Source organism: Fopius arisanus, unplaced genomic scaffold (genome assembly GCF_000806365.1).
Source record: "Fopius arisanus strain USDA-PBARC FA_bdor unplaced genomic scaffold, ASM80636v1 scaffold00022, whole genome shotgun sequence".
NCBI lineage: Eukaryota > Metazoa > Arthropoda > Insecta > Hymenoptera > Braconidae > Fopius > Fopius arisanus.
The window spans coordinates 1,151,841-1,168,051 of record NW_011887761.1 but is presented as its reverse complement, the minus strand read 5'-3'; the positions used below and the strand labels follow the sequence as shown (position 1 = coordinate 1,168,051).

Here is a 16,211-nt window from a genome sequence, read left to right as displayed (position 1 = left end):
AAGAATCAAAAATCAACGGACGTAGGGGAATCACGCCCGAACAGTATATAAGGGGCGGTTTTTCGCCAGATCAGGGCAGTCGAAATTAAATCTTCGACTCCTAATCATCTTCAAGTGGTATCCTGCTCTTCAACCAGTCGACTCTCCAAGATCAGTCTTCAAGGGGGAAACTCTGCAGGACCACCCTCTGACGTCACCACTGGGGCACAGTTCGAGCATTTAACTCAACTTCCAACCCCATATTGAGTGTGCAACTTTAACCAACGAGTCCAAAGTAAAATTTCGACTCTTGGTATTCAACGAGGGGCCTTGCTCATCATTAAAGCTCATCCTTCAGGATCCGTCTGTTGGAAGCCAGCTTTTGTAAGCCCAATTCATCACTGGCCATAGCCTGACTGCACTACTAGTTCACTCGAGCTTCTCAGCCGAGGTTTTTCTACAAGCCAGCAACGACCTGATGATTTCCTCAGTAACTGACTGAGGTGAACCCGAGCTTCTCAGCTGAGGTTTTTCTGCAAGCCAGGCACGACCTGGTGATTTTCTCAGTATTTAACTGAGTTTACCCCGAGCTTCTCAGGCGAGGTTTTCTGCAAGTCCAGCAACGATCTGGCAAATCTTTGAGCAACACAACGAGTTCAACCCGAGCTATCAGCCGAGGTTTCTACACAAGCCAGCAACGAGCTGGTGATTTTCTCAGTATCTGACTGAGTTCAACCCGGGCACCCAGCCTAGGCCATTTCTGCCGAGCACCACAAACCAGCATCTAGATCCAGTGGTCAACCGAGTTTTACTTAAACTCAGATCCACTGTCACCAGCAACACCTCCAGAGTCACCTCATCACCACTACCACCAACGAAGTGTGTTCGAGGATCCTCAGCTCCATCAGCGCTAGAGCATCTAGCATATTTTAGAGTTCTCCGGAATCCGCTACATAGGGGAGAGCCACCGAGAGATCACCCACTCATCCCTACACCGTAGTTTTTTTCAACCGTAAGTCAGAAAAAACACACCAACAACATATACACTATTCTTACTTACACTTTTTTCTGCCCCTATTCCCCGGTTTTTATCTTAGACTTTCTACTATTCTGTATTTTCAAGTGAAGTGTAATAAATTTTAAACTCTATTTAAAGGGAACTCGAGGGTATCTTTCTCTTTGTGTGCTAATTCCTCACTTAGTAACCATTGTGCAGTTCAGTTTTACTGCTTAGTCCCACGCAATAGGCCCCTCATATTGAGTGAGATTTATAAGATCTTCCCTTCTCCGGACACTACCTGTCGCTACTAGTTACGGTCAAGTTACTTGAAAGGTTCACCTTTTCTCTTATATTTTGGCCTACCTAGTGACCCAGTGTCCGCAACATTTCCACCCGAGATCTGGAAGTACTCACTTATCCCCCGCTCATCAGGGGGCGAAGTGTAAACTTTCCTTGCGGGTGTTGAAATTTATTGTTCGATTGTTCGATTGATTGTTCGATTTTACTTCCGAAATAACGGGAAGAAAGTGGCCGATTCTATCCCTCAGCTTGTTCACCGGTATGTTATGTTCTGAAATTCACGTTTGTTGCTAATAGTAGTATTCGATGTAGTTTATCGGAATATATTATATACCATTCTAAATGTCTTCACGAGCTTTTTAGAAGTGTCGTTTGCATTTTATACTTCCGTCCATTTGATCAAGAATGATCAATGATAATCTGGCAAATTTCACGCGTTACACGTTTTGAAAAATGGTAATTGTGCCTATATAAAATCTACAATAACCTTTATTATCTCGAGATAGATGAAATCAACAATTCAAATCAACATAATTAGATTAATATGAACATCAGTGAGCACCAAATAGCACAATAAAAGTAAACAATAAAATATTTATTCATATGAATTCAATAATAAATATAACAAGAACAAAAATAGTTCACAAATCAGGAATGTTAACATATAGAATTTTCTTTCCTCAATGAGCTGTCAATTGACAAATTGTTATTACTCAATATTTAGCTAATCTAGATCAGATAATGATGATTTCCATGGGTTCAAATGAATTAAAAATATAAAGACAAATGATAAGGAAAATAATATTAGCTGTCGGTCTTTGTTAGCATCTTCGTGAATACTCATGTATTGCATTTTCATGCACAAATCCATTAAATATGTTGTCTAAAAGAATAATAAGAGGAAAAAAATTATTGCAGAAACATCAACTATACAATGGTTTGTCAAATTAAGCCGATCAGATTCCGAAATTTTGCAAAGTAGCTATACCACGCACAATGCTCACTCGCAACAAATGTATATCCCAAAGATATATTTCAGATGCCGCAATTTTTTCTCGAGAATATATGCGGATATTATTCCGATATAGCTTCGGATACATCATTTTCTGTGCGAGAGCACCCGCCCGACCAGTTTATCAAAATACATAAAAAATGCTGATGTCCTTAACGGCTATACCTTTCAATTCCTACAGAATGCGAAATACATATGGTGAAGACAAGCATTCCAAGGAACCACTCAAGTGAAAAATTTGTTACAGTATTGGAGTAGCAATGGAGTATCGGTATTGGTAATTGTCGGGTGGTATAAAGCGTTGTTGCGAAACTCGGCTTTTAAGAAATCCATTGGGAAGGAATTCGTAGGGAGATTGTACCTCGGCCGCATGCTTCAGCGCAACTACCATCTACACAGTCATGAAATATTAATTTTTGTACGATGTGTATGTTATTAATTTGCGTAGATCGGACAATGAGTGTGTTACGTTTGCGTTGACTATTATTTTTCATTTTTCAGGTGATTACACCAGGGGTCATTTGTGAAGGCGATGATCATTTACGCCTAATTCCATTGTCGGTTACTCCATCTATTGTTAATATATTAGAAAAGGTTAAGGTAAAAACGGGAAAAACTTCTGAAGTGTATCATGCCGGGAGATATCAGCTTAGTTATTTAATTAATTAAGGTCTGTGTTAATTGAAGACAAGGAAAGGCTTCGGAATGTCGTAAGGAATGTTGGAAGACAATTTTGTAGGAAATGTTGTCAGCTAGAAGAGAAGCTATTTCAATTTTGCGCCAACAGTAATGTTTCTCAAGATGGTTATTACTTGCGAATTTACATACAAAATTGTCTTTTTTTTAAATGCCTCTTTGTACCTGCACCAAAAAATTCATACGCAAAAATTTCCAGAAAATAGTACATTGGGGGATGGGGTTTTTGACTCATGTGGAACTGGCCTTCCAGCCGAAGGCGAAAAAAACCCCGTTGTAGTGATTTTCAAGTTTTCGTGTTTGGGAAGTATGAAATACCGATTCCCAGACGAGAAATCGCCAGACGCCGTACGAAAACCGATATTCTGTGTTGACCGAAAAAACGAAGACAAGGAATGGTTTACGTCTCTGAAAAATAATGAACAATGAATTGACGATAAGACGACTTTTTGACTCTGTTAGCATTTCTTATTAAGACTTGTGGTATTCCAGTGGAGAGCTCCTGTCCTCAATCTTCAATACATATATTTTGCTTTCTATTTAAAAAAATAAACCGATAATAATTATTAAAAAATTATCATTGAAAATTAGTCTCACTCGCGCTACTTAATAGTGCCAATACCAAAATGGTCTAACTGGGTCGGCATGGGGAATCTGCCCCCAACGAATTTCAAGGCATCGATTTTTTGACATATTTATGAACCAGAAAAATAATTTTGTGGAATATATCAGATCGTAATCTTCATTCCCTGATTTTTATTAATTAAAAATAGTGTTTTTTCAATTTTATTCATTTCTCATTGTAAAAGTCATTTTCCAAATGTGGAAAAATTCTAAAAAATCAAAAACACTTCAAAATTGTAGAAAATTAGTTTTTCATATCTTCTCCTTGCTAAAGTCTATTCAACTGCTCTAAGAAAATTGGAGGTGATTGTACTTGTCTTAAACAAGTGGCTTTATATTATAAAAATAAGAAAATATGTGTCACGATTATACGAAAAGAATTTTCATGGAATTTCAAAAATTCTCTCTGGGTACAACTCTTACATTCCTCACGTTTTTGTGTATAAGATCGTATAACAGTAAACTGCCGGTGACTGTTTCGAAGCTTACCATTCAACACTTACCAATATAAATATAATATCTTACACAACGAAGCCGGCAATTCACTTTTAAAAAAATTATCCATCATTATCTAGCAAATTACAAAATTAAGAAGTTATAGCATTCTCCTTATTTCTTTCCTTTTTTGAACCAGTCAATTTAAAGATATGTACTTGTCGCAGTTTTTTTTTACAAAAACTGTAGTTTTTGTTTTTGGGGATTCTTTCCTCCCTTTTTCGATGGTACGCAAATTAAAAGTAGAATGGTCTAAAATTGGAGACGAAACCAATAACTTGCAGTCGGGAAATTAAAAATCGAAAATTTCAATTTTGAGGTCCCCTGTGAACTCAGTGCATCTCTGTCTCGCGTCCAGATTGGTAGCGGTCGCTCTCGCAGGAATAAATACAGCACGCACAAACCTTTGCGTGAGACAGAGATGCACTGCATTGAACGACGATGTTGCACGCTTCGACAATCTGGGTTCACTTTCTAAAGAAATAATCAACTTATAGAGATCATCTAAAAATCATATAATTCATTATGGAATTCTGAATGACACGATATTAAAATGTCTCGATAACTTTTCAATAGTTTTCGACATATTGGTACCCAAAGCTACGGTGCTGTGTACATAGCTCCACATCTGTGTAATTCACACAACCGTATACGAATCTCTGATCCAACTTAAACCATAATAATGTCCATTCTAAAACTTTCACAAAAGAGATTTTTCGACGGTCTATTTTTTTTATAGAAAAATACTGAAAGTCGTTCTGTTTTTCCAACTATGTTAGACATCGCCAAAAATTCAAATAATATATAAAAAACTAAACCTCTGAGTACCATAGTATTGGCCTAATTGAAAATTCAATAGATGATCATGAATATACGTGTATACACCTTTTACGTAGCGCTTAAAGCGCCATCACACATATGGGATACTGAAAAGATGAAATAATTTTTCGTGGTTGTCCGTTTTACCTCACGTGTCCGTATTACCCTTGTATAACCTGTGTGATAGCGCTTCAAGCGCTACGCAAAAGGTGTATACGGACACGTGCGGTAAAACGGACACAAACCAAAAATGATTTCATCATTTCAGCATTCCTTGTTTGATGGCATTTCAAGCACTACGTAACAGACATATGGAAGAGCACGGTAGTTCGGTGTGTGATGAGGTGGGGCGACACGTACTTGTATAAAGACTCTACCGCGTCTTCTGAATGACCGATATCCACGTGTCTGTGGAATGCCTTTTACTACCGCTAAAGCAGACATTTTCCCACACGGAAATCCTCAACATCTGAGGTCAAATGAACTTTCACCTAGTGTCATCCAGCCCAGTGAGGTATTTAGCATTGAATGGGATAAAAATTCTACCGATAACGAAACACTCCCATGTGGCGCATAAGTGCATAAACACGCCCCGGAAGTCAATAGTATTCTACCCTCATTCACACTTACATACATCGACCTTGAACTAGTTGCACCAAGAAGTAAGGAGTTGAAGGTACGGATGAAATTGCTGAAAGATAACTGTCCCATCAGAATAATATATAGAAAATATTTACAACACATGCCAATTGAATATATTCGTACATTTATATAACAAATTCGAATTTAATTTAAGTTAATAACAATATAAGTTATTATATAAAACAATAGTATAAAAGTAGTAGTAAGTAGTAAGTATAAAACAATATTAAGTTAATACAATATTGTATAGAAATGCCCATTTGTTTATCACGAACTTCTTTATTTAACCTCTTTTTCTCCATCTTAGGCTGCTGGTTTTCACTATAGCTTAGGCATAATGCACGGCAATCACCTCATGTCCATCTCTGCGTTCGCGTTTGCTTCTTGAGGTCATTTCGCGATAAAAACGGAAGACAGGAATAACAGTTATTTATTAAAATGGATGTATGTTTCGATAAAAAAAACCTTTTTTTTTGTAACTCTTCTACATAACTGCAACACTTTTCGAGGTAAGCTCTCCATCGAACACCTAGCTTCGATTCATTTCAAACTTCGAACGAACTTATAAAATATAAAATTCTAATAAATCAAGGAAAATCGATATATTCCACGAAAATCATGGGGGTATTTATCATCAGCGATTTCGCAAGCATAAAGAGCAGTGACCAAATTCAGTGGACCTCATTTACAAATTTGAATATAGAAATGACACATTTATTAGTGATTATTAAGATAAAATCATTTGAATCTTTCATTTGAATCATCGACAACTGTGAATTAATACGAATCATCGAGAAGAATGGGGTCATGGTGCGAGCCTCTAAAGCAGACATTTGGAATTTCTCTTTTTGCACAAGTGCAATGGGTCCTTTATCGAGTGTGCAGTCCCGCTATCTCAGGGATTTGCTCCATACTGCAGACCCTACATTTATATCGTACATGACGGTTCTCTCACCTTGCAATTCTTCGTCATATTCATGATCATTTTCCAAACTCGAATTTCAGCCCACCATAACGCAATAACGCATTAACGCAGCATTTCACGCTATGAAACAACTATATTTCGGAAATTTCATAATAACTTTTCAAATGTTTTTCATTTTTCAACGGATTTCTTGTTGAGTATTCTGTATAATACATAGACAAAAAAGGTTATTCCAAATGTGATTGTAGAATAAATCGCTTTTGAAGAATTCCTCTGCAAAATGAATTTCTTGTTTAATAATGTGTATAAATTAATTTGGATGCTATTCACTGCTCTCTTGCCGAAATCCGACTAAAAACATAATCTGTCAAATATCACTGCTAAATATCGTGCTTCAGAATTAATAGGCTATTTTTCTCAAGTTTTCTTGCCTCAAAACCGAATGTATGGAATTTCGCAGAAAACTCTACGGGCTTTGCACTCATCATTTTTTACGTACGAAAATACAATCGGCTTTAGACAACAAAATGCTATCAGAAAATATCCGATAATTTTGAAGCACTAGCGGTATGAGCACAAAAAAAATTCTGCCTGAGAAATTTTCCACGGATCAGAAGTACTCTAGCATCACTCAAATGGCGGTCATAAATATTAAGAAAAATTAAGATTAAAGCTGATACCATACGTTGCAGCTTAACTGTAAAACCTAATGGTCTGGCGTAAACCAGTATCACAGAATCACGTGCCGATGGTTATAAGATTTATTCACAGCGGCATTTTCATATCTAATGCCAGAAAGTACATGAGCAAAATATTCGACTTATCGTCAAGAGTACAGACGGCACAACTCTTGGGGACCCGCGTGCTTCAGAAGAATAGTCCCTTGAATAAAACTGAAAAACTATCCATGAGAACCTACAATAGTTAATTTTTTTCCCAAGGATGGATTCAAGTCTGGAGGAACAGATCATTTTCGATTACATCATAAAAAAATTTCATCGTTACCTCCGTAACGGAAGACTCCGTGAGCCCTGCGGAGCTAAAAATATTGTTTAGAATGTGGCAGAGAAAAAATTGTCTAGCTGATGACTCGGTTTGTCATGGTTTTTTTTACTTCCGTGTACTTACACAACGATGAACTGTAGGAGCAGTATTTTTATTATTGGTCGACACTGATACCACGATTCATTTACATTAAACAAAATTCGTTAACTGTGAGGAAATGGTGCAGTTTAATATGACCAAACGAATATTTTTTTACAGTTAACGAGTTAGCAGTTGAACTAAACTAAACGATCGGTTGAGTTGACCGAAACCAGTCGATGAAATATCGAAGATGATAAGTGCAGCTGTTTGCCAAAAAGCATAGGGCAATATGAGATAGTATGAACACATTTATATGTAAATATGTTCTCGAACCGTATTTTTCATGACAGTATGTCGAAAGTGAGATTTTACACACAGATAGCTTTCCATCATCCGATGTTCCTGCATTTCAGTCAAAGACACGACTTTTATAAGAACATCTGCTTTGGATGATCATTAACAATATTTGTTCCATGAGAAAAAATAATATATTTGGGTGAAACTTGGTGAAAAAAAAGATTAGTTATATGAAGTATGATGAGTATTGACTTAAAAAAATGATAAATACTCGATACTTATAACAAACGAATCCATGGAAAAAGGTCCAAAGAAATGTAGTTCTTGATGATAAACAGTTGCTCTACGAGTTAATTAAAAAGCAAAAGTTTCAAAAATTTTACTGACCTTTGATGATGGATTCTGCAAGAATGTAGCAATGCCCGCACGTACACGATTCTTAACACCCCTAACTGTTCCCTTGGCACTTCTTATGGCGTCCTTATCGAGTATCTTATATCCGGCAAAATACTCCTCAAGGTGTACTTCCTTTCTCTTTGCCACATCCTCCTGACTCCCTTCAAATTCATTCACGTGAAACTCATAAAATCGATCATCTTCATATACATATTTGCTCCCATTATCCCTCTTATAGTTGGCATAGTGCTCAGCGACAGCATTTTCCATCTCAATCCTACCCTGCTCTCTCTTTCTCTCCTCGTACGTGCATTCCTTAACGACTGGCGAAGTAAACGCCTGCTGATGTCCGTTACCCAACGGGTTCGGACTGCGAACTCTCGGTGTCGAGGAGGACTTTGACAACGAGGAAGTGCCAGATTGTGATGGTGAAGGCACAGATAATTCATCATCGTTTGATGTTTCATGAGCAGTCATATCACGCTTATCGTCATTTTCCTTATCATAATTCTTATTAACCTCCTCATCATTATTATTCAAAAGCATATGTTGAACTCCGTCAGCAGCTCCTTCTAAATCCCTGTTGATAATCTCTTTGCTAATATTCGTCGATGTATCCTTAACATCAATTTCTCCACTGTTGGATGAGTGTCCATTCATTCTAGATGACGATTCCCCACTGTTCAACGAGTCGCAGCTTATGTTGCTCTCGTTGTCATCACTGTCAATCTCAGCCCCACTGCTTGTGAGACTTCCCCGTCGTTTGTGTATTGTAGTTGCACCGAGAAGAACCGTACTCGAGTTCTTCTTCTTAGTCAACGGTGGAGGCGTGCTATCCAGATCACTGCATGTGCCACTGTCGAGAGTATCACTAGGTGAACATTGTCCACTCGACATCATCATCGTGCTAATTCCGCTCTGAAATGATCCGTAATAAAAACACGAACGATTCATCTCGTCTTTCTGCACCATATCGCCGGTTTTCTTTGATTCTAGATCGTCGTTACCTAAAACACTAATTTGCACACTATCAAAACCCTTTTTATTTACGAAATTTCTCTCAATCAGCTGTGTGTCGTTAGTTAAACCGTTATTGAACGCCTCGTTATTTGGATTATATAGAGGATTTTCATCATTTAAAGTATCATCTGGTGAAAATCTAACTGTCGATATAACACGGCTATTCTCAAACTGTGGATTGATCTGTATTTTAACAACATGCGCTGGATAATCGGTTTTGGTGATTTTCGATTGACTGTAGTCGTTTGACAATTTAACATCTGCCGCTGAACGCCATACTGATGCAGATTCGGTTTTGCTAGTGGAACCTGCTACGTATACCGTTGCTCTGGCCTCAGAGGGAGTCTGTGACAAAGTGGGGGCAACGGCCAGGATCGACACAGTCTGACGATTACCCTGGCTCTGATGATGGCTCGAAACTGGCAGTACCGGTGGTACGGTCATCGTACTTGCCTCGGCCATCTGGACATTCGGTTGTTAATGCAAATGAGGTTGTAATTTCAATGGAATTTATTCACTACGAATTTGGTGATCGTTGGGTGTGGTTGTTGATTCACGTTCCTTAGTTATCTTGAGTTTACGCTTTTTATTTTTGTTGCTACTGTTCACTCGTGTAATGAATTTCTCGCACTGGGAAGTATGATGTCTTGAAGCATACGCTTTCGCCACTTGCTTAGGAACATTCCTACGGGTACGTCAAGCTGCTCATTTATTCGTCTCTGCGTTCCTCCATCGATAATTAGTCCACAGGCTGAGTCGACCACGATATTAATCACATTGATGAAAATGTCTTTAAATATCAAGATTGGACAAGATATTGGGTACTTTTCAAAATTGAATAACATAGAAATTCAATTGGAGGGAAAAACTTAATTTTACTGCAAATAAAATAAGTTTATAACATCTGGAAACAATAATGAATAAGCTACTCCTGGATATTGCTGTCTTTATCTTCTTAAACCCCCGGTGTATATCATTTTCGTCAGTTTTCGAAAAAATAGACGTGTTTCTAATTACATCATTGCTGCTCCAATATCAGGTATTCTCGATGATTGGAAATTCTCACTTGTTTGCGATGCAGCAATGTTGTATATGCAAGAAGGGCGTTTCACTGCATCCCTTGGTTCCTATTACTACACCAAGAAAAAAGTCCAAAGGGCGTGGATAAAGTAATGTTTATACTCAAGCATTCATAGTAAGGCGAGGAGTGATGCTTAACATAAAAAAAAACTCAATGTTATTGAAGAGTTCAACGAAACAACTGGGTAATAACAATCAACAAAAATTTTTAGAGTGAGAAGCGTTCAACTTGTCTACTTCAACTCAGTACAGAACAAGTTTCTCCACCGGTATGGGACTAGTTCAGCCACTCAAAATACACCTGTCGTGAGACAGGTTTGTGAGGCCGGTAGAAGTCACTGATTGGTGAAACCCGAAATTACAATATAGAACAGGCTTTTATTCACTACTATTTAAATCCAATGTGGACGAAATAGGTCATCACAACTTGTTTGATTTTTTTTTTCTTGCACAGCGATTTTAACGATTATAGTGTCCGAGAGTTTACGGATATAATTGGAAATTCCATATCGTCGTATCAAACGTGTTGAAGACGGTAACTGTACTGAGAATACCGGAGTCAGCAGTCTCTTGCCGTACACAATTCCACCACTAGCGTGACGATAAGGTGGTCTGAGTGGGGCCTGAATACGGAGTCTAGCGGGGATTAAATGGGTCTTAGGAGAATGTAAGTGTGTAGGTTAAGAACGGTGCTGCTTTGCGAGGACATGGAGGCGGCCTCTGCCAATAATCGAACAAAGTACCAACTGATCTTAAATTTACCTTGTCGTATCACTTGTGGAGTCCGTTGATCGCTAGGAAATTACCTACCATCTGAACGCTGTTTGATCATCAGATTGATCAACAATCATCAATTAAGTAGAGGTCGGGTGTGCTGTATTGATTGCTAAAACTGGATTGTTCCCTCTATTTTTAAAAGAAGGGCAAAATTTTTTGTCATTTGAGAATTTGTTTTGCAATTTGATCATTAAAAGAAGTAATTGCTGCGAATAATTCTGTGTACGCATAATTTTTTACGGTATGTGATTATGTTTGGCTTCCGAAGTCAATACATAGCCAATACACAGTCTTTCTCAACATATTCATATTTGATTACTACTTAAGTACTTCAGTAGAAGACGCATCTGCGTTACAGTTTCAGGGTCACGAGAGTAACAAGCCAAGAGAATGTAAGGGCCATGAGTCGGAAGGGTCATTGGTTGATTGCGACGGGTTAGTTGAATCTAGCGATCCAGTAAGCCCGGACTCTTTCTGTATCCGCCATATAATTCACATATACTTTAATTACCTATCGAAATATTAATTTTCATGTATGTCACATATATATGACGTATATAGCAACATATGCATCTTATAAATAAAGATTTGTATACTTAAAAAATTACAGAATATACAGTTTTTACACTGAATAAATAATTTGCATAAATGACGAATATAGATATTTTAGAAATATGGATCATACTTCGAACAAATAATTGACATCAGCTATCTATTCCATCTATTCGACAGATACTTCGAATACATTTTTGGCCGAAATATATGTAGTATGACTTGCATATATCTGATATATATTTGAGCATGCATTTTTTTTCCGTGCGGGATGTCTAATTAACATCCTGTTAGTGTTAATCCTCAATTATAATTCATGAGGTGGCAAACATGAAAAACTTAATATCTCCAGATATTGTGGCAGAATTGCTTCAGTCATGACATGCATGCCTCCATTGTTACAATTTATATCGTATTGATAGTGCAGCGAATTTTCTTTGTTGAATTGTCCATCAATTCAACGACTCCTTAATTGACATCAGCAACACAAATATTTCTTACTGATAACATTGTCCATTTCATTAATTTATCAAATTCTTTCATCTTAAAAACTTTACCATATAAATCTCCTGTGACATCTGCATCTGGAGGTGCTATACACTTATCTGCTATGTATATCTCGCAGTTATTCATATTCAATGATCCATCCCCAACAGATAGTAGAGATTGAGCAAAGTCAGTTTTTTTTCGTAAGGCACGCAGAGTGTCTGTCAGAGTGAACTTGGAAAAGATGGGCTACAGGTGACTAAAGTCGATTATTTATCGACAAATAGAGGGTGTGTCCTATCGGATAAAAAATGGTATTGGAAAGCATTGTTGTAATGAGTAATTATCATCATTTTTCTTTTTTGCTGCTGTGTAGTGCCGAGTCAGTTCCTTTGTCTGTCAGATCAGACACTTTGGATTTAAATTTGATTACCTCTTCAAACTGAAAAAATCTTCTATGATTATCATCCTGTTGAATTCCGATTTCTCTGTAATGAAGACAAAAACTATGACAGCTGTTGACGGTGATATTGCCTAGTCAGTCACCCGAAAACGAAGAAGATAGAATCCGATGTGTCTATTGAGCCTTTGAAGCAGAAGACTCGTATCGATCTACTGCAGAACATTATCGAAATGCAACCTTACCTCATCAGACGCTCAATGCACTCCATTTTGTTGAGAAGATAGTGCCTATAAAAAAAATGGGACTGTAAAGAAACCACTACATTTATTAAGAAGACTTTTTTTAGATGAAACGGCATTCACGGCCAGCGTGGAGTTCCAGCCATTTGAGCGACTTCCTCTTCAGCTACTGATGGTGCTGGTGGTACTTGTACTGGAACTGGTGGTGTTGGTGTTACTAATGGTGGTGTTGATAGTGCTAGTCCTGGTGGTTGTGTTCGTGATGCTGGCGGTGATGTTCGTGATGCTGGCGATGGTGTGCGTGGTACTCTGCTCTGTCCGCCTCAGCTTGGATCCTCTCAGCCTCTGCACTCAGTGCCGCGATTCTTCTTTTCCTTGCATCCACTGCAATGGTTCCTAAAACCAACTCAGTCGGCCGGTGTGGCATTAGCGGAGCCATGAATGGGCGAGGTGGGCTCGGGAAATAGCAACCAGAAGTGGAGCTTTGATGTTGCAAAAGGAAATGGGAAACCTGCGAAACCAGAGAGGATTGGCGGGATACGACAGGTGTCGATGGAATGGAATGGGTGGGATGAAGTGGATTGGGGTGCGGTTCGTCGAAGGTAGCATTAAGGGTCTGAATATCCTCAGTCATTGTGGATAAGAGACGTGCTGTCAGGACAGGACGTCCGTGTGCTCCTCGTTCTGCTGCTAGTCCTGCTGCTAGTCCTGCTGCTAGTCCTGCTCCGCGTCCAGCTGGTTTTACTGGTCCTGCAGGTCCTCCTGGTCCTGCTCCTCGTCCTCTCTGTCCGGCTCCACGTCCTCCTCCTTGGCAAGCTCCTCGTCTTCGTCTTTGTCCTGCTCCTCGTTCTAGTTAAGCATTAAAAGAGGGTGCTTTTAGTTGCTGACATTTAACTCTTTGCAAAAAAGTATAACAATGAAGGCGAATCATTTATATCGTCTCAATATTATAAGTGTACAATACTAGTACGTCATACTGGTATGGTACCCGTACGGTGTACTGATATCATACCCATCGCATCAGTGTTATAATAGTACATGGGGGAGGGAGTTGTGGGAAGAGGAATGGAACTCGATGAAAGGCCAGTCGGTAAGAAAGAGTTGTTATCGTGGAATAATTGTGCGTGCGACCCTTCACTAGAGATTAACTGAGGAGTAGGTAGGAAAATGGTCGTCCCTGCAAGAGGAGCATTTCCTGCATGTTGCGAGGGAAAATCGTCCCGAAAATTAAAAGACATTGTAAAGAATTACGAGACAAAAGGTTCAAGCGTAATTAATTATGAGAAACTTATACCAAATATTGCTCAGATCCATTCGCACAACTATGAGAGTCCGTCCACAATTGATACGAATCCTTCTCATCTGAATTCTCTAAATTTTCAGTGCTATGGGAGAGTACACCATTCATATTACCCAAATTGTATGTAGCTGACTGCGTATACAAAACTTCTCCATTTTCAAACTATAATCATTTCCACAAATTACATAAGCTGATCAAATTAATTCTGATGAAGGGTGGAAATATTTTATTTAATTCAATTTTGAGCATGCATAAGTTTGGAAATTCTCACGGAATTTTATCTGGACTGTAATTTCTGTCCCTACTGTCAATATTTAAGTCAAATGGAGAAATTCATGAAATAAAATTGGGATTCATTTCAATGGCAGTTAATATTCATGGCAAAAACCTTAATTTGTTTCAATGAAGAAGATGACGTTAGTTCTAAGATACATGACTTTAACTTAACGAAGTGTAGATGAGATAATCTTTTTTTGTTCTGGAAAATAGAATTTTTCTATGATGCGACGAGTGCGGACTATAATTCCGATTGATGATTTGTGTTATTATGATACATATTTGGAAATAATCAATATTCTACCTCACCATATAATGGCATAAAAAATTAGTCATTCATTGGTTATTAGAGGTATCTGTAATTATAACACTTGATTTTATCCAATAAGTGATATAATACTCGTCTCGACAAACAGAATATCCTTGGAAACTAAATACAATGGAAGGGTTGGAAACAGAGAACACTGAAGTTCAAATTATTTTTCTAACACGCACAATAATTTAATACATAAAAGAAAATGGAATAGAAAAAATATTTGTTTCAATTACTTACCTAGTAATTATTTCATTAAGACTGATTATCTGACAGGCTGTAACACACATCCTCACTCTATGCTCACTAAACTGGCGACGATCCGTCGTGGGGAAACTTCTCACCCGAAATTAAATAAAAGCCCATCGCTTTAATTCTAGGAACAGCGATGGTTTCGGGCAATATTTAGGAAAAGGCGAGTGTGTCTTTTCTTTACGATTCAACATCGCAGTTTCCGTTGTCGTTATAAACACAGGAGAAAAACACCATTCGAAAACCGTGAAATTAACTTTGTGCAAACGTTCTTTTTGGATCCACCCATGCAACTTTGAGGAAACTGAATTTTATGCAAGATAAATTGAAATTTACTATGGTAAAGAGTACAAAAAATAATGGTATATTGCAAAACCTCATTGATATTCTAGTACTTATTTGGGTTATTGATAGATAAATTTGAAAAAAAAGCTTAATACAATGCATAATATTGGAATTTACTGTGATAAACAGAAAAATGTTGAAAATCACCCAATAAAATAAAGATGAGACAATTTTAGGATGTTCCTAACTTCCTAAATTCAAGTATGGTTCAGCACTGCACTGCTAACATAGCAGTTTTTCCTTCAAATTTCTTTCCGTGTAAAGAATGTGAAAATAATTCTGCTATTATTGCTTTCGAATGGAAAAAATGGACGGAATTTTCAAAATTTGAGCTAATAATTTCGACAGTCTCCAAGTATGATAAGTATGGTGAAACCCCAGATTGAGACGGTAAGTGCGACGATGAATATAAAATAGTGTTTTTCACGTCTCGAATTATAACGCGCATGAGTCAAAATCACTTTTTTCGCCGAGACAATGATGCTATTTCATGTAATTGTGGCCGAAAATGGGTTGTTATCCGAGCGAAGCGAGAGTAAAAACCCGTTTTACCGGCCGCGATATTTTGTATCGGTGAGGTTGAAAATGCGTTTTTATCCGTTTACTTAATAAATAAAATTTAAATAATAATCAGGAAATTTGGAAAATTTTTAACTATTTGGGAAACTTGGTTCTACCATGGGAGATAACCAATTATTTCACCCAAAATTTGTCACCTTCCATACTTTCCGCGATGTTCTCCAAGTTCTTATATTTCGAGATTATTTCGATTGAATTCCTTTCGGAAAATGTTGGAAAAATGTCACTAAGAGTCATATTTAAATGACTCGGAATATTCTCAGACTTAAAAATTTGATGTCGCTTAAAAAAGTTTTTTTTATATTCATCGTCGCAATT

The 16,211-nt window shown here is 37.7% G+C and overlaps 1 protein-coding gene across 1 annotated transcript in view; it reads right to left on the bottom strand.

Moving 5' to 3' along the window:
* LOC105264510 (uncharacterized) overlaps window positions 1-10,928 on the bottom strand; it is a 49,666-nt gene extending 38,738 nt beyond the window's left edge. Inside the window, exon 1 of the mRNA XM_011301437.1 lies at window positions 8,263-10,928. Coding sequence (XP_011299739.1) covers window positions 8,263-9,753 — 1,491 coding nt within the window. The 5' untranslated portion in view covers window positions 9,754-10,928. The remainder of the gene's footprint in view (window positions 1-8,262) is intronic.
* Between the last annotated feature and the right edge of the window lie 5,283 nt (window positions 10,929-16,211).